Source organism: Sarcophilus harrisii, chromosome 1 (genome assembly GCF_902635505.1).
Source record: "Sarcophilus harrisii chromosome 1, mSarHar1.11, whole genome shotgun sequence".
In the NCBI taxonomy this organism is placed as follows: domain Eukaryota; kingdom Metazoa; phylum Chordata; class Mammalia; order Dasyuromorphia; family Dasyuridae; genus Sarcophilus; species Sarcophilus harrisii.
This window is the reverse complement of record NC_045426.1, coordinates 344,622,659-344,649,283: the sequence shown is the minus strand read 5'-3', so window position 1 is coordinate 344,649,283 and position 26,625 is coordinate 344,622,659. Positions and strand designations below refer to the sequence as shown.

The 26,625-nt window shown below is 36.3% G+C and overlaps 2 protein-coding genes across 4 annotated transcripts in view; one reads left to right on the top strand and one right to left on the bottom strand.

Annotated features, from left to right (window-relative positions):
- Positions 1-16,466, bottom strand: part of TMEM204 (transmembrane protein 204) — a 48,775-nt gene extending 32,309 nt beyond the window's left edge. Inside the window, exons 1-2 of the mRNA XM_012543252.3 lie at positions 16,208-16,466; positions 6,914-7,565 (exon numbers count right to left, since the gene is read on the bottom strand). Of these exons, the coding sequence (XP_012398706.1) occupies positions 6,914-7,193 (280 nt within the window). The 5' untranslated portion in view covers positions 7,194-7,565; positions 16,208-16,466. The remainder of the gene's footprint in view (positions 1-6,913; positions 7,566-16,207) is intronic.
- Positions 1-26,625, top strand: part of IFT140 (intraflagellar transport 140) — a 198,496-nt gene that overhangs the window by 157,179 nt on the left and 14,692 nt on the right. For all 3 annotated transcript variants that reach the window (XM_031945786.1, XM_031945784.1, XM_031945785.1), the window contains exon 19: positions 23,015-23,192. In XM_031945786.1, coding sequence (XP_031801646.1) covers positions 23,015-23,192 — 178 coding nt within the window. The remainder of the gene's footprint in view (positions 1-23,014; positions 23,193-26,625) is intronic.

Below are 26,625 nucleotides of genomic sequence, written 5' to 3'. Positions count from 1 at the left end.
TAAACACTGGTTGGTTGTACATATGTTATAGAGTAAAATACCACCAACAGTTTTTGGTAATAGTCTCAGAAGTGACTGGAAATAGCAAAATTCTTTCATTAGACAATTATTAGAACAGGTATAAAAAACAACAGCATTCTGACTGAACCTTCCTAGTTTAAAAAAAAAATCTAAAGCACAAATGTGCTACAGATCTTCATTATGGAGCTGCTGAGCCTAACACTTTTGCAATTAAGTGCTGAGTGATATGAAGACATCATATACCACAGAACCTCCCAGAAGGAATTCTGTAGGAGGTAGGCTTGGATGAGAACTGGAGAGACTTTGAGGAAGACAGTTTTTCATACTGAGGGTAAAGCTTATGAAAAACACTGACAAAATAAATAACATAAGTAAAATAAGTGATTCCATTGTGTGGGAAAATGAAACTGATCTATGTAGAATAAAGTTGGAAAAATCAAGTTCTGTAGGTTCTATAGGGCCAGTTATGGAAATCAAGCCTCCCTAAAACAATTTAAAATAAAAAACAAACCTGGGAAGAGTTGGAAATCAATACAAGTTGAGTTTTAGTGGAGGGAGTATTCAATATAACTGAATTTTTGTTCTACCTTCTGAATCTTATGAACAGAATTAGAACTGGAGTTCTCAAGCTGATACTGTGCCACAGGTGATATTTGTAAAATGGACAATGGACTTGTAAAATAATTTTTAATCATCTTATGAGAATCTTAGTACTATAGTAATGGTATTGCAGATATAGGCAAGTAGATTTTTATTGATGTCTTTAATTTTTATATTACATTCCTTTCCAAATACATCTTCCCCATTCCTTCCTCTACTCATGTCATCCCTTGTAATAAAGATTGAAAAAAGAAAGATCAAGACTAGCCAACACAACACTTGTGTCTGAAACTATGTTAGAATTAGATCTACATCCAGAGCCCTTACTTCTGAAGTGAAAGGAGAGAAGTGCATTTTCTCAGCCCTTCTCTGGGGCATAAAATGGCTATTGTATTTATACAGCAACTTTTATACATAATATTTTGTGTGGAATAGGAGAAATATTAAATTGAAAGAGCTATATAGTGAATAAAGTAACTAGCCTCTAATTTATTTTGTAACTCTGCTTTGTCACATTTATCACACATAATCTTGGTTATAAGGTTACAGAAAAATGTCCTCATAACTAAGTAATGCTAGCATAATCCAAATTCTGGAAATGCAGAAACAGATTTAACTTAGGTTAAGTGACTTCCTGGGTCCCTGATAAGACGCAAATCCAGATCTGCTGGCTTTAGTTCTTAGTTCAGTTTGGCTTGACCACCAAAATCAATGAATGTCTTACTACTTCATGAATATGCACCATTACACTGTGTTTTTTCCTTCACAAATGGATGCCACCTATTTGGCCCTTAAGTTGTTTTCAACTATAGACTAACCAGTAAATGATTCTTCTAAGTAAAACAATTTGGAGATATAACTAAAATTTGATCTATTTGTTTAGGCTTTGCTTAATATCCATTTTGCTTTTCCTATCCCATAATTTACAGGGTCATAGATTCAGAGTTAAAAGGGTCTAAAAAGATTCTCTTTTTACATTTTATAGATCCTTTTACATCATTTTACAGATGAAAAAACTGAAGACCCAGAAAGGTTATACAACATGCCTAAAGTTACACAGTAACATTCTTTCTACTGTGCCACACTTACTGTATGATGGCTACCTTTCTTTAGATTTGATTTCTGGATTATATACAATATTTTGACAGTCACTCTTTTTTTTTCCTTCTTCTCTCCCATTTCTGTTAATGTAGCCTACCTATGATGAAATTTTTGTATACTGTGTTTCTAGCTATAAAATTAACCAAATATTATAGTTATATTGGCCATATTAGCATCATATTCTATTATATCACATTTTGAATGGGACACAGAGAAAACAAATGGATTCCAAAAGAAAATAATCAAAGCAATTAGGAGTCTTTATTTTATATTTCCATAAAGAACTCTTAATGGATTTTAATATGCAAGAAAATTGTACTGCAAATTAAGAATCAAGTTCAATTGCAATTATGTATGTAAAATTCTTTGAAAATGTTAAATAAACAGGTTAAAGTGAAGTATCATTTTGAGATCAGATTGGAAATATTTCCCTCTATAAAATGCTGACATTTTTTCCTTTTTTTGTTGTTAAAATTCTTGTTACTGAAACTAAAACATTAGAAGTTATATAATGTGAAATACTATTGAAAGATATTTATTGATTTTGGGGTTGTCTGATTTGAGTGTTTCTTTGTCCCATAAAAAAGTTGTACTTCCTGCTAAAATAAATTAGATTGAGTTTTAAGTATATTTTTCTGCCTTTAAAATATGCATATATACATGTGTGTGTTAAATATATTATTATATTATATATTATGTTATAATGCATATATGCATTATAAATTCATTTTGGTTATAATGCCATAAAAAGGAAGAGACTAATTATAATTATATCTGTTGTTTATTTAAAATATTTTATTCTTGATTTCTGTAGAATAGGTAAAGGATAAATAAAATCTAACCTTAAAAAAATTAAATAAAAAAATTAAATCAGCCAAATAGTAGTTAGGATTTAATATGTCAAGAAATATATAACTTTTTTTTTTTTTTTTTGCTGAAGCAATTTGGGTTGTGACTTGTCCAGGGTCACACAGCTAGGAAGTGCTAAGTGTCTGAGGTCAGATTTGAACTCAGGTCCTCATGACTGCAGGGCTTCTGCTCTATCCATGGCACTCTATCTGAAAAAGGTCAGAATAGGGCAATGTTGATTTTAGAGGTCATCTAACCTCTACTTTAAAAAAAAAAAAAAAAAGAAAGTACAGTGATAGGAACTCACTACCTCTAGTTTTAATCAACTTTACTTGTTTTCGGATTTTCTTTGTATTGTCATGACTGCATCCCTGTGACATTAATCCCAGTTAGGACCAATGGAGCCATGCTGAAGTAAGTGTCCTGCTCTTCTGTTCAGCTCAATTCAAAAAAGCATTTAGGTGCCTGAAACAACAGGTACACAGATAAGTAAGCAGAAATATGTGAAAAACCACTCTAATTTTTTTCCAGGAGGGAATAAAGAGGGGGCAGGTCAGAAATGCTAATAATTGGGGGAAATCAAGGAAGAACCTTTTGGAAGAGGTAGCTTGAGCTGAGATTCATAAGCAGCTGAGAATTCCAAAAAAATGAAGATTAAAAAGGTAAAACAATTCAGACATGGGAGGCAGCCTTTGCAAAGGGACAAACAGGAAAAGTGAACTGTCTTATCCGGGCCTTACCGGTAAGGCCAGATTGACAAGAACATAGAGTAAATAGGGGGATAATAGGAAATAAGTTAGGAATAATACATTGGAGCTTGATTATGAAGGGCCTTAAGCGAGTTTGTATTCCATTAGGAACCAGCTGAAGATTTTTGAGCAAGGAATGACATGATCATATCTGTGCTGTAAAACATCAATCTGGCAGTTGTGCAGAGTGTGGAGTGAGGTAGTAAGGTGTCTGGAAGGACATTACAATAATTCTGGTGAAGAGTGGCAAGGACCTGAATTAGGATGGTTTCTGTCCAAGTGGAAAGAAAGGGACAGATGCAAGAAATGTTGTAGAGGTAAAAATACGACTTGGCAACTGGTTGGTTGAAGAAAGGTTTTGAATAGCCTAATACAATCTTTTTTTTCCTGCCTTTATGATCTTGAACATTTGATCTTTCTGAGTCTCAATATTCTCATCTGTAAATTGATTGTGCACAGAACTAGATAGCCTCCAAAAATTCTATGATCCTATGAACTTCCCAGCTCCTAAATGTCCCTCTTAAAATGTGGTATCCATAAGAAAGTGCAACTCCAGATAGGCAGAATAGAGCAGAACTATTATTTCCCTTGTTCCAATGCTTATATTAATTAAACCCAATATAATATTGCTTTTCATCTGTGTGGTGGTGTTATATTGGGAGTGTGTGTGCAGTAATCATTGAACATTGTTGACTCATATTTATTAATTCATCCTGAGATTCCAATAAAATTAAATTTCCAAGTCTTTTTCACATCAAGTACTTTTCCCCCTATACACTCTCCATCCTATATTTTTACACTATAAAATGTGAGCCTTCCTTCATGATTCAGCTCATTCATTATTCCAACCTATTGAGATTTTTTGGATCCCTAATTTTGCCATGCAAAATATTAGCTGTCCTTTCCACCTACAGTCATTTGCAAATTTGCCAGGCATTGTATCCTTAATTTAGTCCAAGTTAGTGAAAAGAACAAGGTCAAGTACAAAAACCTCTGAGACTCCACTGGAAACCTCTCTTCAGGTTGATCAATCTATTAATCATCTTTCTTAGAATCTAGCCATTCAGCCGATTCTCAATCTGCCTAACTCTACACTCTTCTTATGCACAAAGATGTGATGAGAAACATCTCAAATGCCTTACTGATGATATCCAAAGATTTTCTGATTATAGCATTGCTTTCATCTAATATTAGGTCTAGTTATTCTGAAAGAAAAAAGATGACATTTTTCATGTGACATGACATTTTTCATTGACCAGTAGAAAGACTGGTGCATTTTTAGGCACAAAACCAGAGTTTGGATTCTGTGCTTGGACAAGTGAATTCATCTCCCTGCTTCTCATTTTCCTTATCTGTAACAACATGAGGGGAATTAGACTAGATGATCTTTCATGTGTCTTCCATCTCTAGCTGTGTGATCCTGTGATCTGGCAGGCTTCTAATAAGCTGTGCTGCCACTAACTTATAACCAAATCTCTTTCAATGTGTTTAGAAACTATACATTTAATAAGCGATTCTAGTCATTCTAGTCTATATGGAGAGATCAATGATAAGATTGATGTTAATCAGAAGTGAGAATTTAATTTTACTCTCTATGTGGGTGTACTGTCCATTTAGGAAAGGAAAAATAGCTTATGGCTATTTTTGCATCTGATAAAATAAGATTCAGTCAATCATTGTTCCTTGACTGCTAAAACTCTAGAAACATGACTTTCTACCAAAACTTAAAGCCAATTAAAGTCTATATTATTTCTTGAATATTAATTTCTTATTATTGTTATAATTAGTTCAAACAAAAATATCAAGTTGCATGAAAGCCTCTTTTCTAACATGAAATTTCTAAAAAACAAAATTATGTGAAAAAAATACACATTTTAAAAATTCAGTCTGCTTATTTAAAAGAATTTCATTCATTTGAAGTTAATCAAATTGAAATTTTCTTTGAAAATCTTAAATGGTAATTAATTCATATTCAAAATACTATTGACACTTATGTACATAATAACATATATAGTCACTGCTTATAAAGAGTTTACTAATTAGTTGGGGAAAACATACATGAAAAATAATACTAGAGAATATATGAAACATTCCTCACATATCTTGAAGTTTAAAAGTGTGCGTATATTTGTCTGGTTTGTAGTAATTTCCTCTCTACATACATTGTTTTCAAAAGAACTTTCTATCTGTAATTCCCTTACAGTGCAATCTAAATTAAACTAAACAAAAAAATTGGAAAACTGAACAGAGAACTTAGGTTTTACACTGTCCTATATAATAATAATATAAAAAAAGACAACTAGTAAAAAGCCCTGACACCAAAATGTTACCTAGTATCTGGAAGAGCAGGTAGAATATGGTAACTTTAAAATATAATAGTCATATATGTGATTTATTTCCTTTAAAATGTTTTTGTATTATTTAAGGACTTCTTTGGAAAAAGGTCTAAAAACATGGTATTTAAGTCACTACATGAGCTTCACATTTCTCTTTTGAAGTATATTTATAAATAGAATGGATAGAGAAAATCTGAAACTTAAAAATTTCACTCAACATTTTAGAATTTTGATTTTTAAAAACAATCCCTGTTATAAGAATATTTAATCAAACTTTGTTTCATATGAATCACACACAGCATTTGTAAATCCTAAGAGTGACAGAATGGCAACTTTAGTTATCATTAGTTAATTAAAAATTATGAGTAAGGTTACTAATAGACCTTTTGATTTATGTGTATTCAAAATACTTTACAATTCTAAAGTCTCAAAATGGGGGAAAAAACATACAGAAGTTATTTACTGTATAATCCATAACCAATTTTCAATTATTTAGGAGCAAAGCTAAGTATCCTGTTCTTCTAACTTCAGACCAGTATTGATTCTCTAAGCTGTGTTGCCTCTCCTGTCAGTTATTCATGTTATCCTAATCCTGTTCAGTCACGTGAGTCCAAAATTCAGTCCTTGCTAGTAAACTTTTCTGTTTCCTTTATATCTCACATGTTCTGTAGAGACCTTATAAATCATGGAAAACAAATTAATTGAATTTTTTAAAAAATATACAATTTTTAAAATTTTTACTTGTCTTTTATTAAAATATTGAAATTTTTTTATCTAACTTCTGACCTTTTTAACCAGAAAAAAAAAGATTTTTTTCTCCCTGATTCTATATTTTATATCTTTATTAGGGTGTTTTATATCTTTAATCCCAAAATTAAGTCTACAGCCCAGTAAAAGGAAAAAAAACAAAACACTTAAATTCATCATATCTTTTGTTCCTTTTTTTATTCTTAAACCTTATTACTTGCATAAAATACCTTGGAGATGAAACAAGTATAGGGTGAATTGGCCAGAAGGGTTAATATCTCTACTAATGGTTTTTCTATTTGGTTGAGTTTCCTCCAAGAGTGAAGTACTTCCCCTTGCTATGTATCTAGATGATCATCAGGTACATTCCATAGTGGAGACTTTTTCTCAGTTGCACTACCTGATGGCTAAAGGCTGTATCAACAACTGAGCATTTCACTTTGGCCACCCACCATGAACTGCTCGATTCCATTAGGGAGAAAAAGCTGCAAAAGTGAACAGAAGACTTACGTTTGACCGTACTTCGTGATTCCTGGAATCCTGCTGAATCAGACCCCCAGCTCAAAGCTTCACATTCTCGCTCTTCCCCTTGCCCACTTCGAGTTCCACTGCCTGCTCCTCCTTTCCCCTTCTCAGTCAGCCAGCATATCTTCCACAGTCCCACACTTCGCTTGCGCCCATCCTCCAGTGTCTGGTACACCCAGTTGGGGGTAAAGGCTGCTGCATTATTGAGAATTAGTGAGAGCAGGGCCACTAACACAGCCGTGGCCACCAGTTTCTGGACAGTCATATCTGACTGTCAGTTATCGTCAGTCTATTTGCAGAAGAACCAAGGGTTCAGCCAGATGTGGCACATTGAAAAAGAACTGGAAATGAAAGGGTGTCCAAAGAGTGTTAGGGGTGGCTAGAGAACATCACCGTTCATTCTCAAAGTCAGCTTCCAAGTCAGCTCCCACCAGGCAAATGAGCCCAATCTGAGGTAGATGGGGATATTCCATAGAAGTAGTCCAAGGTGCAGCACCGTCCTGGTGACACGGCCTTATCCTCCTGCCTGCACTTTGAGCATTGCCAGTCCTGCACTGAACCAGGCTGCAGAAAGGCCCATCCCTTGAAGACCAATGTGCCCCCACAACGAATCCAGAATCTTGAGTTTGTGGTCTTCCTAGGGAGGAAAGAGTATCAAATATTTGTTAGTTGAATATCTCCGTCTTCCATGGTGCCACAAATGCAGGAAACAGAGAATCTCTTTAAAGGCAGAGGAGCAGTTTGGAAAGTCCTTTTCCAATACTACACGACCCTGATCCACTTTAACCCAGTAAACAGAACCGATAGTTCTGCACACACCCCACAGCAGGAGTGTGATGAAGAAAGGACATGGGCTTTGAGTGGCTAATGTTCTCGCTGCCCGGGCTTCTTGCCCAGTGTCCCAGCAGCCAGGAGCAGATACTGAAAAGTAGGGATTTGGATGCAGGGAAGTGTGCATATGATCTTTTCCCCCTGTCTTTCAGCAAAAAGGAAATGGTTGTTTTTGAGGCTGTTTTTGGTGAGCTGGAGGGCGTAGCCAATTGCAACAAACAGAGGCACTGCCACAGCAGCCAGACACTAACAGGATGTGTTTCCTGAAAGGAAAGGACTGGGGAGACTTCTAAAGTCTTACTCCCGAACCCACCTCCTTTCACTGCTCCCTCTCCACACCTTCCTTTCCAAAAAGGAAAGGCCAGTGATGATGTGGAACAAAATAGCCTGATTCATTTTTTCTTGAAATTTATCAATCCAGTCTCCAATTACTGGATTGGTACCAAAGATATGTGTTAACTCTTCATTCAGCAATAAGACTCCCAGAGACTTGAACACAGCAATTGATATCTTAAGAAAGCCGGAGAATTGCTTCAGCCCAGTACCCTATTTGCCATCTGTTCCAGCTTTATTATTCATCCCTCTAGCATACAGACTGTCACTGCTACTGCACACTAATGCTTACTATGACACATAAATATTGTCACCCTTGCCAAGAGGAAATGACTATGTATGTCATTTTCCTCCCAAATCCTATGCTTCCTTAAGGCAGGTGTACAAAACATTGTGCTGTGAATAAGATACTTTTGGAGGCTGCTCCATCAGCTTTACAAGACTGAACTATCCTTATTCCTGGTTATCTTACTCTGTGGACCACTTACCCACATGGCCACAAGTTAAATAATGTGAAGTTCAGTGCTGAATGAAAAACAGTAAATGAATAAATGGGTAATTAGAAATAAATAAATCTTATTAATGGAACAATTAGACCCAAAATATATGATGATAATGTTGATAGCAAAAATAATCCTTCAAATCATATATAACAATAATAAAAATGGCAGTTGCCTATTTTATATAGCATTTAATTTTTTAAAGTGCTTCATTTAGAAGGCATTCAGCAAAAGTCCAAGTGCTGCTTGAACCAGATTTAAATTTAATTTGGAAATGTTTAACAGACTAAGAAAAATTCAATACAATATAGATAGGTAAATTTGTGGTTTTCCAAGTGAATAAGCAGCTCTCAGGGATATGTTTCAATTTGAGTTTTTACACCTTTGCTTTTAATTTTCTATTTGTTCCTTCCAACAGTTTTGTTTGGCAGCTGAAAAAAAGTCAGAGAAAAGTCAACTGATTTGCTCAACATTGTTAAGTTATGACAGTACTAGGACAGAACCTGCATCTCTTCCCAATACCAGTTCTTTTTCCATTAGACTGCATTTCTTATCAAAGCATAATTTTTGGTAACATCATGACCCTTATAAGGAATACCATTAGCAGAGATTTTCAAGCTTGACAATATAACTAGTTCTGGATGACTTTTCATGGATGATAAAAATGATAATGGGATAGGGTCTACCTCCCAGACTCAAATAAGAATTATTCCTTCTATCCACAAAATTTTAAACATTTCATAGATTCAGATCTCATTTCAGATCAAATCAACAGTAAACAACAATTAAATGAATATTTAATTGAAGTGAAATTTTTAAAAGTATATTTCAAATTTATAGCATGACAAAATTAATTATAAGGGATCTCAGACCTCATCTAGTCCAGCCTGAAACTGAGTAGGAATTTCTTGTCTTTATTCCCAATAAACAGTCTTCTAGCCTCTCCTTGAAGATCTCTAGTGATGGGAAACTCACTATTTCCTGATGCAGCCCCTTTTTCTCTTGGATGGTTCTAATTATTGGGAAGTCTCACCCTATTATTGAGTTGAAATCTACTTTCTACCTATCTAATGCTCCTACTTCTGATTGCTGGAACAAAAAAACCAAGTCCCATCCTTCTTCAGTATGATTGTTCTGTACACATACATACATACGCATTTACATGTAAGTTTATTTATGTATATGTATATATGTACACACACACATATATAATTAATCTCCCAGCCCCAATTTCTTTGCCTACTTTACATTTCAAATCCCTCCTCTCCTTTCAGCCCTGGCCACCATGATAATTTATGTTTTCATTACCTCTCTACTGGACTATTGCAATAGATTTATAGTTGACTTCCTTACCGATTTACCTGAAATCTCTCCCTTCTCCAGTCTGTCTCCAGGCTCCAGACTGGGTTTCCTAAAGCATAGGACTGATCATATTACTTTCTTACACAATAAACTTCATTGGCTCCTAACTAACTTTGGAGTATATTAGAAACTTGCTTAGCTTTTAAAACCCTTCACAATATGACCCCAACCTGCTTCTCCAACCTCATTATACATTACTCATTCTGCATGGCCTACCTAAACTGTGGTCCTCACATGGGTCATTCCATCTCTCCTCTCTGTACTTTTCTGTGTCTATCCTCTAGACCTGAAATATACTCCTCTCTTCACCTTTGTCTCTAGAGTACTTTCTTTCCTTCAAGTATCAACATGGTTACTACTTTTTTACATGGAATTCTTTAGAAAACATTTCTAAAACTACTTTATTTACATATGTGTGTGCATATATATAAACATATGCATATATGTCTATAAACTTGTGTATACTTAATATATTTACATATTTTGTCTCCCATTTGAATGTTAAGTTTTTTGAAGGAAGAATCTGTTTTGTATATGAATCCCTAATCCTCAGCACTGTGATTGGGTATATAATAAGCACCTAGGTAATGCTTATTGATTGATTGATTTAACCCAAGTTTAGGACTTAACATTTCTACATTTGATTTAATTTTTTTTAAATTCAGCCCAATATTCTAATCTGTTGAGATCTTTTTGGGTCTTAATTCTGTCATCCAATGTATCCCTTCAAAAATTGTTATCTACAAATGTGATGTACCATCTCTGCCTTCATCTAAGTGATTTTATAAAAACATTCAACAGAAAAGTGGAATATATTTCTGGGGAACTTCACTAGAGGCCCATTGCCTGGGACATCCCTCTATTAATCATTAACTCTTTATGTGCAGTTTTTGAATAAAGTTCTAAAACCCAACTGTACCATTCATTCTATAGCTCTCTTTTCCTGAGACTTTGTGAAATGCCTAGGTGCCTTCCAGATGCATAGTACCTCCTTCATTTGCCAATATTAGTTATAAAATACATGTAAAAAAGAGTTCAGCAACTCTTCCTAGAATTTGTATTCTATTTTAAATAACAAGTATTTTGTTTTATGTTTTCATTTTTTTTGTATTACAGTATATACAGTATTTTGTATAACAACAAATCAGATAAGCTTATCAAAATAGTTCCAGAGTTATCACCCTGAAATGTCTACCTCTTTTATACCCTATTTTGGGGAAACTATGTCAAGAAGTCTTCAAATGCTGTTAAGAGATTTTAATTTAGAATTGGATTTTCCTGCCATTGCTAACTTTTTGGGTATGACTAATTTCCAAGGGACGCAAACACATACAAGCTTAAAAAATAAAAGTAAATATTCTGGATTTCCTTGAGAAGTAGCAACACCTGCATTTGTACCATTCCCTCATTTTCCATTCCTTACAGTTTCTCAAGAATGGTGGCAATGAAGAAGAGGTGGGGCTGCTCATGTCTGTGCCTGTAGAGCCCAGCCCAAGGTTCATTTGTTTAGACTAAGTAACTATTCCAACCCTGAAACAGATGAGATTTTCCATGGTTCAGAGGCAAACATTTGCTCACCCTATTTTCCCTAGGGGCACTAACTATTCCTGGAGAATTCTCTTTTAGCAGATGGCAAGCTTGCTTTACCTCCTCGACTAAGATTTGTCTGCATCATTAGAATGAGTTATTTGCAGCGGGGTTGGGGCCTGGGAAGGTTTGGAGGGAGTTAATTTGAAGGAAAGAGGGAATGTATGGTAATAGAGGGGTAATGAACTCTCCAGGAAAAAATGAGAAAAGCTTTGGGCTACAGACTCTTTGTCATAGATTAAAAAAATATATCTCTATTCATCCTAAATTCCAAAGCAAAAGAAGTCAGCCTTCATTGAGCCACAGGCATCCTATAGAGTAGGAGGGAGGAGCCATTGGAAAACTTAAGATTTGGTTGGTAGGTTTTGATTCACAGGGAGTGATTACTGATTTGAAATGAGTCTTCCCTTTGGGAAATAAGAGTAATCAAATCAGATTCATTAAGCATACATCTCCACAGTAAAACGCTAAAAGCGTCTCAACAATTATGCATAGACTACCTCTAGGTGGATAGTGTGAGACCCACCTCAATGGCCCCTACATCAAGTGTTGCCAAAATGGATTGATGCATCAGACATTTGTTAACATACTGCACTTGACTTGAGATATATAAAGAAGGGCATCACTTTACAAGGAAGAGAATTGCTCAGTGAGAACTACTAATAATTCTTTGAAACTTTTTCTGGTCTGTTATGCCCTTAACAGGAATAGATAAATTTAAAAATTTTAATACAAATTCATGAACTGAAGTTTTAGCACAAAACTTAAGTCTAAGAATACATGTTCCTTTCTTACAGGAAGAGGACAAATTAATTTTTATTTTTGAATGGTTGAAGTTGAAGACAAAAACAAATCTTACTTTTTCTTTAACCTAAGACCATTATGTAGTATTCCATCTACAGCACTTACATTCATATTAATAGCACAACTGGAACAGAATAGTTTTTAAGGGAAAGAAGAATGAAAAGGTTGTCAACAATTTATGTAGTCATACGGTCAAACAGTCCTACAAGTCATACTTTGCCTTGGGAGAGAGAGCCTCTGTGATTTATTCCACACAAGATTTATTCCTTTTCGAAAGATTCACATCCATTTTAGGGCTTTAATTCTCTCCTGCCCCATCTGCTTTTTATTAGATTCTCTATTCAGATTTGATGAAGTGCAGCTGTAAGTTCTTTTTCCAAGTAAAAGCACAGAGAACAGGAAATTCTCCAGAGTTGGATGGAGGCAGGAGCTGCTAACTCTCAGAATGCAATGCATTCTGGAATCTGCTACAACAAGCAAAAAGCTTAGGGTTTCTTAGTCCCTTATAATTTTTAGAGATTTCTCTGACAGTTTTGCTTTGTTGAAGTAAAGACAGGACTATTCTGTGGAGATGCCAACATAAGAATTATGTTGCTTAGGTACTTAAAGATCTGAATTTCAAATGGCAACTTTTGAAAATAGATGATCATAATTCCCCTCCCCCCATCATCATTAGCCCTCAACCTATACTTAACTTATCCCTTTTTCCTTGTACACACCACAAGGGAAGAAATGTTAAAGTGTGATTTTAATCTTATTCTAGAGTCTTTTCCTAGCACATGAATTTCTTGGGGATTTTCCAAGCATGAAGGCTTCTCCCTTTTCATCATAGGGGAAGTTATTAAATTATTGGAGATAAAAGCAGTGGTGATACAGTAAGAAGTGACTTTTGGGAAGAAGAGAGATATGTGATGATTACCTATTGAATTGTAAAAGTCTACACATTTGTGCATCCAGTATTTCTAAATGTTTGGCAGTGAGAAATCCTTTCAAAAATAATAATCACTTGGTGGAAATAGTTTGAATTGTTATGATTATTATTATTATTGTGATGGTTTCTAGGAAAACAAATAGTTTCACTATAAATTTGAAACTTATGGCTGCTCTTAGATTGGTTCATTTCAGAGACACATATATAGGCAAAGAGGAGTGATCTAACTTTGAAGTTAACTGACAGACCCCTTCAGAGAAGTTTTCAAATTGAACCATACCCAAAAACCCCAGAAATGATCCAAAAAACTCCCCCAAAACAAAGGGAAACCCTAAAAACATATAAACCTAGTTCTATAATTGATCAAATTATTGTGGAGATATACCCCTCCCTCCTCCCCGTGAAGTTTTATCAGAATCCCAAACTGTCTTATAAAAAGGCTTAAAAATTATTGCAAAACATTAGAAAAGTAATAAACTGCTCACTAGATTCCAGTATTTGGCAACTTTTGAAAAAGGGAACAGGCCAACTATAAAATTGCTTTCCCAAATGTAAGTGGAGTGGAGAGAAGGGCCTTCCTTATACTTTAAAAAATTTTCTTTGTTTTTCTTCAGGGAGTTTTTGGCCTGCTGTTTTTCATAATATTATTAATATGAAAATGTTTTGCATCACTGCACATGTATAATGTATATCAGATTATCTGTCTTCTCAGTGAGGGAACAGAGAAGAGAAAAAAGGAACAATTTGGAACAAAATTTTTAAAAATGAGAAGGGCCTCCTTTTTTTGTATATCTGTCACAAGATACTCTTAAGATTTTTGACTAACAAAAGAGTTGAAAAGTTTCCCACCAATAACATCTAATGATGTTAATTAGATATGAAGAAAGTTGAGACATGATTTAGAGAAGGATTATTCTAAATTACCAGATTTTACAAATTGACTCAATATCCCATTATTTGTTAACATTTCAGTAAAATTTCTCTGCTAGATTCTTTAATAGAAATGGAAAACAAGCTTTGATTTTCTATCCATTTTATAGATGGAAATTGAAAAGGCATAGAATCCCTTGCCCTGAGTAATGATTCTTAAGAGAAAGCAATGTTCTAAGGAATGTTATGTCTTTAGGATATTTTTAAATGCATGTAGTTTTGAACCAGCAAATGAGGTGACTAGTATAGTTAGTGAAGAGGTAGTATTAGAATCAGCAGGACCAGGATTCGAATCCCTCTCCAACCTCTCCTGACTCTGTGACACTGGACAAGTCACCCTCTTGGTAAAAAAAAAAAAGTAACTAAGACTAGATAGTAACTGCAAAATGATGAAAGATTTTCATTCACTGTAGTATCTTACACAGGAATTCCTTATATCCATGAAATCACCAGTCCTCCTCCCTTTTCCCCCCACCCCCAGAAAAATTCTGAACTATCTACCAATTCTCTCTAGAGGAATTTGCTCATGGTAGAAAAAGTTCTGCATTGGAAATGTGAAAGACTTCTTCTTTCCATCTTTAATACTTACTAGACTAGTGACCATGCTCATTTACTCTCTGAGCTGCAGTTTACTCTTCTTCAAAATGGGGATAAATAAGAATAACTGCTGGCACTTATATAGTGCTTTAATGTTCACAAAGCACTTTACAAATAGTATTTCATTTGATTCTCACACCAACACTGGGAGGCAGATGCTATTAACATCCCCATTTTTACACAAGAGAAAACTTGATGTGAGAGAGTTTAAGTGACTTAGCCAGTCACACAGAGCATCTGAAGCTGGATTTGGATTCATGTTCTTCCTGACATCAAGTCCACTATTCTGTACACTGTTTCACAGAGCTGCAGAAATGTGGTAAGGATCTTTTTGTAAAACTCCATCATTATCACGTATATTTGAATTATCCAATTAAGGGGCAAGGAATGAAATCAATTTGAATTAGATAAATTTAAAAAGATAATTATTCCAAGGATAAGTTGCATTAGTATTAAAAAAAAAAAAAGAGAGAGAGAGAGAGAGAAGCATTTAAGTGTTCCCAAATTTGTCCCAGTAGCCTACAAAGTCAAAGGAGGATCTCCTTAACATTTGTGAGAATACTCCAATGCTACTGAGAAGTTAAATTAAACCCACTTCCAAATGATTTACATTGACATTGGTATTATTAATATTTCTCTAGTACAATCTTGACATATACTAGGCACGGTTTCCCTATTCTATTTCTATTTCATAAATTCACTTCACTTCATAAATTAACTTCATTCGCTTAGTTTCATAAATTCATTTAACTTTAGAAAAAAGCTATAGAAATAAAGCAGTACTGTGATGTAGAAACATAGATTAAAAAAAAGAATTATTTTTATTTCAAAATGGATCTTATTTCTTCCCAGCAGTAGAAAATTAGGGTATATTTTTACTTACTAAAATGCTTCAGTTTTCCTGCTCTTTTGCACAGTAACTATGACACTCAGGAAACTTGAAACCACATATTGCAAGAAAGGTATAAGTTACAAACACAAACAATATGAATTTGTACATTCTTCACATTAAGAAAGTGGGCAAAGTATTCATCCTGGCCACAAACATAATTTTTCAGCATGCAAGAGAGTTGATTGAAGTCATCTGTTGGTTTTTCCCATTTCCCAAAGCTATTTTGGATAAACAATAGATCCACTGTGTGTTGTGATAATGTGAGGCTCTGGGACTCCCATTCAGGATTGGGTCTTTTATTATCCATGAACCTCAAAGATGAGAAAACAGAACCTGCCATATTCCTTCAGTGATAATCCTTTCCCTGTGTCCCACAGGGTCCCCAGGAGTCAAGATTTCTGGTAAACAAAGTTTCAAAATTCCTTATTGAAAATCTGGAAGTAAGTAAGACCATCAGGAAAGATGCCAGAAAACAGCATTTAATGTAGCAAATCAGTTTTCAGTGAACTTACTTAAAGTATCTCCTTGCTCATTCAGGAACAATATGACCCAAAGCGTGGATTTCCCCTAAGGCAGCTTCCCTTCCACCTTCCGGTTCCTCTCAGAGATGGAGTTCTTTGGGTCAAGAAAGGGCGGTTCCTCCCCCTGTTCGACAGGCTTCCTGCCTCTGGAAACTCCAGTCTGAACTACCAGGTGGGAAGAGAATTCGATTCTCTTCTGCCTCCAAGATGTGCTGTATCACAGTAGAAGGCTGACAGTTTTATCTGGGAGGAAGGGGCCTCTGGGCAGGAAGCAGTTATGGAATGCAAGGGGAGGGGCCTCCAAGTTTAGAAATCCACTCAAGGTCTCTTTCTTTGCTAAACTAATCCTACATCATAACCCCCAGGACTCCAAAGCAGATTCCCCTAGGTTTTATTTGTAGAAAGAGTTGTAAAGCTCATTTTAATCCAAGGGAAATAGCTTAAATGATATGTTTCTTTGTTACTACTTTTTTGAATTATAAGTATATTCTTTTGTCTTCAAAATTTGTGCAAAATGATTAACATGGAAATGTTTTACATGATTTCACATGTATAACCTATATTTGATTGCTAACCACATCGGAGAGAGGAGAGAAGGAGGGATAGAATTTGGAATTCAAAACATTTTTTTAAATGTTTAAAAATTGTTTAAACAGGTAATTTTGGGGGAAAACAAAGTATACTCTTTTCCTGGAGGCCTAAGAACTAGATCCAAAAATATAAAATGGCAAAGCATATCAATGAATTCTCAGACAATGTTTCTGATAAAAAAAAAAAAAATCCCTGCTGACAAAGACAAGTATCACAGGATTTTGAATGGGAACTGGAAAGGACACTGGTGTCCATCTGACCTAATTTTCTCATTTTACAGATGAGGACACTGAGGCTGAGAGATATTAGCTCTGGGGGAGATAAGGAAAGACTTAATGTAAGAAAGCTGACTTGAAGAGAGCGACTCTTTGAAGCAGAGATAAAAGGGATTATATTCCAGGCATGAGAGATGGGAGACAGAATGCCATTATTGAGAAACACAAGTTCCATTTGGCTAAATTGTAGAATAAGGTAGTAGATGATGAGACAGGCTGGGAGCAGGTGGTAAATGCCAAACATTGGAATTTTTGTTTTATCCTATAGGCAATAGGGAGCCACTGGAACTTGTTGAGAGGGTTAGTGACACATCAGAGCTCCAATTAAGAAAAACCATTTTGATAACTGGATAACCTGGAGTAATGATGGATAATTCAGGAAAACGTGTTTGAAACTTTTGCAACAGTTTAAGTGAGAGATGATGAGGATTTGAACTTAATGGTGACTGTGAGTTAAAGAGAAAGCGTCAGATAGTAGAAAAATGTTTTGGAGTTATAAAAAACATTTAGAGATAGAAAGTTGTTGGGGCTTTTAAAATAGTTTTTCAAGTACATGGAAAGATAATTTTTAATTTTTTTTTTTTTTTTTTTTTTTGCAAAATTTTGAGTTCCAAATTTTCTCCTTCCCCTTTACCTTCCCTAAGAGGAAAAGCAATTTGATAGAGGTCATATGTGTGCAATCATGTAAAACATATTTCTATATTAATCACATTGTGAAAGAAGAAACAATTTGCAAAAAAAAAAAAAAAAAAAAATACAGATAAACTTTTTTTTAAAAGCCCATAGATTGTTGCTAAAGGACTACACAAGAAAAAAAGGGTCTCCATTTTTCTTTAGCTCTCCAGACAATGCTTGACATCTGGTGCAACATGGTGTCTGGTTATACTTACTTAGGACAAAGCTGCATGTGTTCAAGAAGTCAAATCTGTGGAACCACACCCTTGAAGAATTCCAGATCAGTTTTTCTTGAGCTGTTTTGTATGTGTGGCTAGTAACTCCAAGGAGCATGGGGACCTGTGAGCAGCCTCCCCTTAATTTGCATAGGGGTTGGAATTGCAGTAGTTTAGGTTTCCTGCATATGCAGTAGGAAAGGAATTTCCCACCCACTGGGATCCTCTTTTTTTTTCCCATTGGAAAATGGAGCCTGCCTTATGTAGTTGAGAAGTTTGCCTACAAGCAGTTTGTTCCCTTTTATCCTTTGAAAGACTGACTTCCAGCTGTGGACAGGCTCAAATGCCCTGTTCAATTGAGAGAATTCAGCATTGGTTTTCTGGAAACTGAAATCCACTACCTTGCTTTAGGAAATGGGGTTAAGGATGGGGGACCCTGTCTTGTGATACCTATGACTCAACACCCCCTACAACAGAAACTGTGATAAATGAAGGGATTGCTGTAACCACAGTTTTGAAACGTTGAAAAGAGATGATTCCTGATGGTAATAATAGCAAGCCTATGTCCAGAGGAAACTGGCCAGCGCGAGGGCACTCATAGTGCAGGAGCTACTGTTGAGCAGTGTGTCTGAATTGAAGATAAAAAGATGCCAGCATGTCAAGTAAGAGGACAGAAGGATTTCAGCCACAGGGCTTCTGAGTGGTGATCCAAAAGATTTTATTCTGGAATTGAGAAAGGAGGCCGGTGAAGCTACTGAGTGCCATAGAAAAGTCTGAGCTCAAAAGCTTAGACCTCATACCGCTCACCTCTTAACAGAGATGATGTATTCAAAAAATTCACATATCATTTTCTGTAGAGAGTCACAGACAGTGGGAAAACTCTGGGTAAGGTCCAAGACCCTTCAGCCCAAAGGGAACCTGCTGACAGTGTCTGGTTCAGCTCCCCATCTCAGGGGGGCTCTCGGTCTTCCTGAGAAGTTAGGGGGCAGTGACAGCCTCTGTTGAAATTAAGGCAGAGTGATACCAGGTGGCAAACGACATACAATAGCAAGTTGTTTATGTGGTCCCACCTGCTCAGAGTTGTTTTTGTTACATTATAAAAAAGGGAAAGTCCTTGAAATAAACGGATTCCATTTTCTCACCATCCTCGGGAGTCTCCCTCCCACCCCCATCACTTCTGCACTAGGAAGGTATATTTTAATCATCCTGGTGTGGGGACTCTAGAAAGCAATGGTACATTTTGTTACCCCAACTTGAGGGCTCTAGAAAGCAGGATATTTTAATCACCCCAACTTGGGAGCTCTAGAAAGCAGGACACAACAATTTTGGGACATGGAAAATGTGGGAATTTGTTTAGCAGACTATGCAACTATGTATTTAGGGCTTTAATGTTTCATTTTTTTCCTCAATACAGGTGAAAGTAATGTGAAATTTTTTTTCCAATTCATTAAAAAATTAAAAACAATAAACATTTTTAAAATTAAAAAAAAACTGGCATCTGACTAAGGCAGTGTTATAAATCAGTGCCTGTGTAAATCTGGGGGATTGGAACTAGAGGACATCCTTTCTTCCATTTGCCACTCCAGCTTCAGCAATACCCCCAAAATTGAGACCATGTGGCTTAAGCTTGATTTCCTGGAAGTCAGAGACAGTTCTGTCCAGCTTAAGACATCTAAGGACCGCAGGACAGAACCATCTAAGCCCAAGGATGGAGAAACTCAGTGTACAAAAGCAACATCAGAAGTGCATAGATAATTGATCCTGAGCATGATGTATAGAATAGCACTTACACAGCCAGGTGGTACCTGCTGGTGAATCCAATAGCAGAGCCTATATAAATTTAAGGTAGATAAGCTTCCAATATGCAACCTAAATGTATAAAATTTCTGGTATATAAATATAAACTGCCCCTGCTGGTCCCCTGCCCTCCACCATCTATATACCTCTATTAATGCATTTCACAAGGGACTGCAATTTTTTTTTTTTTTAATGAGGTTGGAGTGGAATGTAGTTGGCAGCTTCTGGGCATATGGGGCTAGTCTGTGAGTTTTCCCATGCACATGTGGGAGTGAGGAGTTTCCTGCTCAGTTCTTTCTTGGGAAGAGTAGACAGGAGAGGCTCCCGAATACGCAGAGGTGTGGGAGAGGAGTTTCCTGTCAGTGTATGTTTTTCTTTTAAGCTCTTGAGAAAAACCTTTGGATAGAGAGAGCTTCTCACTGAAAACAGAAGAGTGTGGAGCTGACTGCTAGTTGGCCACTGGCTGAATGGTTGGAATACATGGGGCACTGGCTGGGCTTTTCAGTGATATTTCAGACTTGGTAGATGGAAAAGCACCAGGCCTGAATCCAGTGAGAGGACCGACTGAAGGAGGCTTGTAGGAATCTGCCAGAGGCGAGCCAAATCCAGCTGGAGAAGGGATCAGGGAAATAGGCAGTAGAAGGCTCAGGCAGCTTGGGAGACCCAGCAGTTCCTGTATATCCTGAAGATGGAGAAGTATCTTGGCTGCAGCAGAACCCAAAGAATTAAGGCGAAGCGCATGAATACCTAGGAGATGTGCCTCAGTGAGGCATTCACTCTGAGCACTAGCATCTTAAACTTCAACTGGGAAGGAGACTTTACCAAAAAGCCTTTTTTTCTGCCTTTTGCCATTACTGCTCATATTTATTCACAAGCCTGTCATAAGCGTTTGTGAGTGTTTATCGACAAGAACAACAGATCCCTTAGAAAGATAGGGACCTTTAAGTCCCTATCCAAAGTCTAGTAGACTTTGGACAAAAAATGCCCTCTGCATCCAGACAAAGATATAAGGAGACTGAATGTAAATCAACACATGCTATGCTCACTTCTTTTTTCTGTTTTATTTTCCTCTCCTATGGTTTTCCCTTTTGTTCTGATTTTTCTCTCCCAATATGATTCATAAAGAGATGTGTATTATAAATAAATTAATTTTAAAAAGAAAGAAAAACAGGGACCTCATTTAGGTGCTCCAAAGGGCTGAGCCATTATTAAATTTTTTTTGCTGAGAAACCTCTAAAGATCAAACCTGGTCCACGTGGTCACATGTGGATTCTGAAACATAGATTACATCTGTGTCTTATAGGTAAGGCATTCATCAGGATTAGGAAATAAGGAAGAACAAGGAGTAAAAAAGGTAGAGGAGAAAAAAAGAAAGAAAAAGAAAAATTACTTAGAATCCTTGGCTTTCCAATTGGATCATCTAGTCCAATCCCCTCATTTTATAGATCAGGAAACTAATGCATAAGAAAATGATACTACTTGCCTTGGGAAGAAAAATAGGAATAATTAGAAATACTAGAATTGACTAGTCTAGTCCAGTGACTTCAAACTCAAATGGGAATGGAGGCCACTAATCAGAATATAAAATCCCTGCCACATATATTGATTGAGTTTTAAAATATAATGTTATCTATCTCTTGGTGTGAATTTCATTGATTTTGTCAAATATTTACTAATTACATTTTATTTTGGATCAGACTGTAATTAGGGTGTTGTGGGCTGCATAAGGCAGGCTGTGTGTTTGACACCTCTGGTCTAAGTCTAACCCCCTCATTTTATAGATAAAGAAACTGATACCCAATATAGTGATGCTTCTTGCCTAACGTAACATTGGTAATATGTAACCAAGCCACATAGATATGACCAAGATGCCTTAGAGAAGAAGTAGCGGAGTCAGGATTTGAACCACCTTCTTCTGGCTTCTGGTCCAGTGTTTTGGAAAAAAGGAGGAATTAGCAACAGTCCCATACTAACAATTGTTCTGTCCCAAATAGTACCTTTACTTTATAAACTAGGAAAGAGAAGGGAATAAGCATTTTTATCATGCCTACTATGTGCCAGGCACTGTGCTAAGCACTTCACAAATATTTTCATTTATCCTTACAATAACCCTATGAAGTAAGTTATTGTTATCTCACTTTACAGATGAGGAAATTGAGACAAACAGGGTTAAGTGAAACCTTTTTTTTTTCCTTTTATATCTATCTCTGAAACAATCCTGAGAAGAAGAGCTATTGGAAAGGAAAATGCAGGTTAGGAAATTTGCTGAATTCCAAATTGTTGGATATTTTCCTTCTGACAGATTGAAGACTTTTTGTGAGAGTAACTTTCTATAATCCAAATGGAAGTATAATTCCCTTTTCACTATGAGTCACTTAGAAGACCCTGAAGTGCCAGATGACAAATGAGTCTGTTGCTCAGTTGAGGAATTAGAGAGCTCTTTGACACAACTGTTTGTTATTTGTGGGTGATAGAGGGAGGCTATCAGACTGTCTTGGACTGGAGTACAGCTGGCCTTCTGAAGGTCAAAGCACAAAGATATATAATGGGCAGCCTTGTCCAAGGATATTTCTGAATTTTTTTAGGATGCCCATTTGAGAAAAGACACAGAAGCTAACTGGATGGTTTCTGTTAGTTATTTACAGCTGTGTCCAACTTGTCATGACTCCATTTTGGGTTTTCTTGGCAAACATAGTGGCTTGTGATTTTCTATTCTTTTTCATTTTACAGATGAGGAAACTGAGGCAAATAAAGTGACATGATGAGGGTCACACAGCTACTAAGTGACTAAAGATGAATTTTCCTGACTCTAGGCTCAGCTCTCTAACCACTGCCTTACCTAGCTGTCCCATTTGGATAAAGTGGCAAGTTTTTATTTGTGAGGGAGTGCAGAGTGTAGTGAAAATGCCACTTATCCAAGGTAATCCCAATAGACTTTGGATAGAAAATGCCATCTTTATCCAAAAAAGAGCTATAGAGATTGAATGTAAATCAATAGTGAACATAATGGTTCACTTTTTTCTGTTTTTTTTCCCTCTCCCATAGTTTTCCTTTTTTGATTTTTCTCTCCCAACATGATTCATAAAGCAATGTGTATTAAAAATAAGAAAGAAAAAAATGCCAGTTAATAATATTGATAGTGAGATAAGCTCTACCTGGAGAAGGTGATGGGAAGCTGGAGCTTGTAGGCTTATAGAAGATGTGCTCATTAAGTATAACACCCCCTATTTCCCTTTCTCCTGCAGTGAAGCTGTCTGGGAGAACATGGCCCGCATGTGTGTGAAAACACAGCGGCTTGATGTGGCCAAGGTTTGCCTTGGGAACATGGGCCATGCCCGAGGAGCCAAAGCCCTGCGAGAGGCAGAGCAAGAACCAGAGCTGGAAGCAAGAGTGGCTGTGCTAGCGATTCAGCTGGGCATGCTGGTAAGGCTGCCCTGGGCAGGGTACTGGGAAGGAGCAGGTCATCCTCACCTTCATGATAAAGGGGAGGAGGGCTGAGAATGGGAATGATGGCCTGTTTCTTTGCTGTATAATTAATAATAATAACCAACTTTTATTTAATGGGTAGGCTGTACCCTCATTGGCCAAGTCCTTCAATTAGACTTTTCTAAACTCCCCAGAATCCTCCCCAGAAAGAAGGGCAAAAAAAAAAATGTTTAGAATAAAAACATCAGGTATGGAACAGGCCATCTTACTCCACACAGAAAGGGAACACTACACAGTAAAAATGCAAAACGTGTCCATTTGGTTGAGAAGCCTTGTTGGAGCCTTTGCAACAGAGTGTACATCAGCTATTCTGCCTTTCCTCTCTACTGAGTACAGCCTGGTGAACACCAAGAGGATTCTTTTCTTTCTGACTGCTCTGATGCCCTGTGCTAACTGGTACCAAAGGAAAAGACAGACACAGAAGGCAGGTGTATCCTAAGACATGAGCGCTGTGTTTATCCTTCAAGGCCAGCAGGGCTGGGAGGGAGAGATCCTTTATTCAAGTTTTTTCTGTGCACACCCAGTTTTTACACCCTGCAGTCAATTAAAAGACTTTTCATCAAGACAAAATAAACCCAAAGGAAAAAGGAAGGACTCTTTGATCACTCATGGCACCCAGCCCTCACACAGTTAAGTTCTGAGTCAGCATTGGCCAGTCTCCTATTACACTGAGATAACAAGCATTTTACACACATCAGCTCATTTGATCCTTATGACAGCTCTCTGAGGTACTCATTGAACACATGAGGAAACTGAGGCTAACAGAAGTTAAGTGATTTTTCCAGGTTAACAAGGATAGTAAGTGTCTGAGATAGGACTCAAACTCAGAGCTTCATACACTCTGTATGTCACCAAGCTGCCAGGCACCAAGACTCCATAGCCTCTACTTCAATTTTATTTCAACCTTTCTTTATCACATAACTAATTCTCTTATATTTTCCTGTGACTAACTCTGCTGAGTAGAAATAGAAGTTTTTCTTCCTTAACCAGAGTCTCTTCTGAAAAGAGAACTCCTAAGTTGTTTATTTTTTCTTTCTCACCTCCTTCCCCACATTGGAAAAAAACTATATATATATATATATATATATATATATATATATATATATAATATAACCCTTATGACAAATTATTTCTAGTGAAACAAAATAAATTTCTGCATTGTCCATGTTTCAAATATATGTTATTCTACATCTTGTGGTCCATCTCTTCTGTGTGAGTAGGGAATATGATTCATTATAGGTCTTCAGGAATCTGAATTAGTTATTGCAGCTTTGAAATACAAGATGAGGTAAGGAAGACTTTGAATGTGATTAATCTTTACAAAGTTTGTTGTTTTAAAAATATTTCTTCTAGTTCTCCTCATTGTTCTCAGCATCAGTTCATAAAATCCCAGGTTTTTCTGAGACCATACCTTTCATCATGCTAGAATTCTATTACATTAAAATATCATAATTTGTGTAACCATTCCTCAAATGATAAGACTCAAAAAAACTTTATAGGGTTTCTCAGTGAACTATCTATGACACTGACATTTCTAATTATCTTGGCAAATCACTGAAATGTCTCCATGCTTGGAATGCTGATAAGTATTCTATGTGAAATTTAGATTACCAAAAGAAAGTTGTTGCTGGCCCTTTTTGTAGTGGCAAGAAACTGAGTGGATGCCCATCATCTGGAGAATGGCTGAATAAGTTATGGTATAAGAATGTTATGGAATATTATTGTTCTGTAAAAAATAACCAGCAGGATGATTTCAGAAAGGCCTGGAAAGACTTACCTGACCTGATGCAAAGTAAAATGAGCAGAACCAGGAGATTATTATACATGGCAACAAGAATATATTCTCATCAATTCTGATGGCCAATTCCAAATGGTCTTGTGATAGAGAGAGCCATCTGCACCCAGAGAGAGGACTGTGGGAACTGAATGTGGATCACAATATAGCATTTTCACTTTTTTGTGGTGGTTGTTGTCTGCTTGCATTTTTTCTCTCTCATTTTTTTTTTCCTTTTTGATCTGATTTCTCTTGTGCAGCATGGTAGTTGTGGAAATACATATAGAAGAATTGTACATGTTTAATAAACATATATTGAATTATTTGCCATAGGGGAGGGAGTAGGAGGAAGGGAGGGAGGAAAAAATTTGTAATACAAGGTTTTACAAGATAAATGTTGAAAATTATCTATGCATATGTTTTGAAAATAAAAAGCTTTAATTTTTAAAAAGTTGTTGCTGATAATAGGACCATAGTCCTTATCAAAATGTGATACCTTTTTTGCTTCTTTATTACTGAGGGATTGCAAGTGAATTGGTTGGTCCCTTATGGCAACTAGAAGATACAGTAGAAAGCTCTGGATGTAGCATTTGAAAAAAACTTGAGTTCAAATCCCACTTCAGACACTTAGATGGTTATTTCAGTTTTTGTATCTATAAAATAGAAGTTTTAGCATTTCAGGATAAAATGAGCTATTTATAAAGTACTTTATAAACCTTAGAGCACTATTATTTTTGTTATTATGTACCTCAGCTAAAAGACTGTCAATTCAATAAACATAGTAAGTGCATTCTATGCAAAGAAAAAGACATTTTCTAGGAAGATTTGGAAAGGAGAGAACACTTTCATTTGGAGGGATCAAGAAAAGCTTCATGGAAAAGGTGGCATTTGATTTGAACTTTTAAGTCAGAGAAAGGTCTCAGAAGATCTGGGGATGAGGAGAGATGAGGATTTCAGACATGAGGGGTGGCAGGTGCTAGTGCACTGTTCTGAGCTGGACTTGATGCAGGCAAGTTCCCTGGTATTGGGTTTGATATTGAGACAGCATGAGATATTCTGTAGATTATCTAATAGTTACAAAAGGTGAGTGATTTAGCCATAACCAGAGCAGTATATTCAATAAGGATACTGTCATACGTCATGTTGACTAAGCTGAGTGTAGTTCTCCTATCTCTGAGTTGCTCATGGCAGTCCAGCAATGGTCAGCCAATATCAAAGAACATCTAGAATTCCATGTGGCTCTGTTGTGCTCAGATGACCAAGAAGTGATGTCAGCAGTCATAGGCCTTTAGTCCCCTGAGCCAATTAAATTTTGACAGTGGTTTCAATATTTTTTTAACTACCTTAATTTGCACAGGTGGGTAGAGGTTAGGATCTTGCTCACATTTCATGAACAAAGGCAGAAAACTGCAGAAGATCAGGAAGTAGCTAGTGGTTCAGTTTGGCACTTATGGAAAGAGCATGAAGGTGAGTGATAGCCAAGAAATAGGTCTGGAAAGGGGCTAGAACCAGAATGGGAAGGGCCTTTAATGTCAGTCTAAGTAATTTGTATTTTATTCAATACACTGGATTGTTCAGGCATTTTTAATTGTGCCT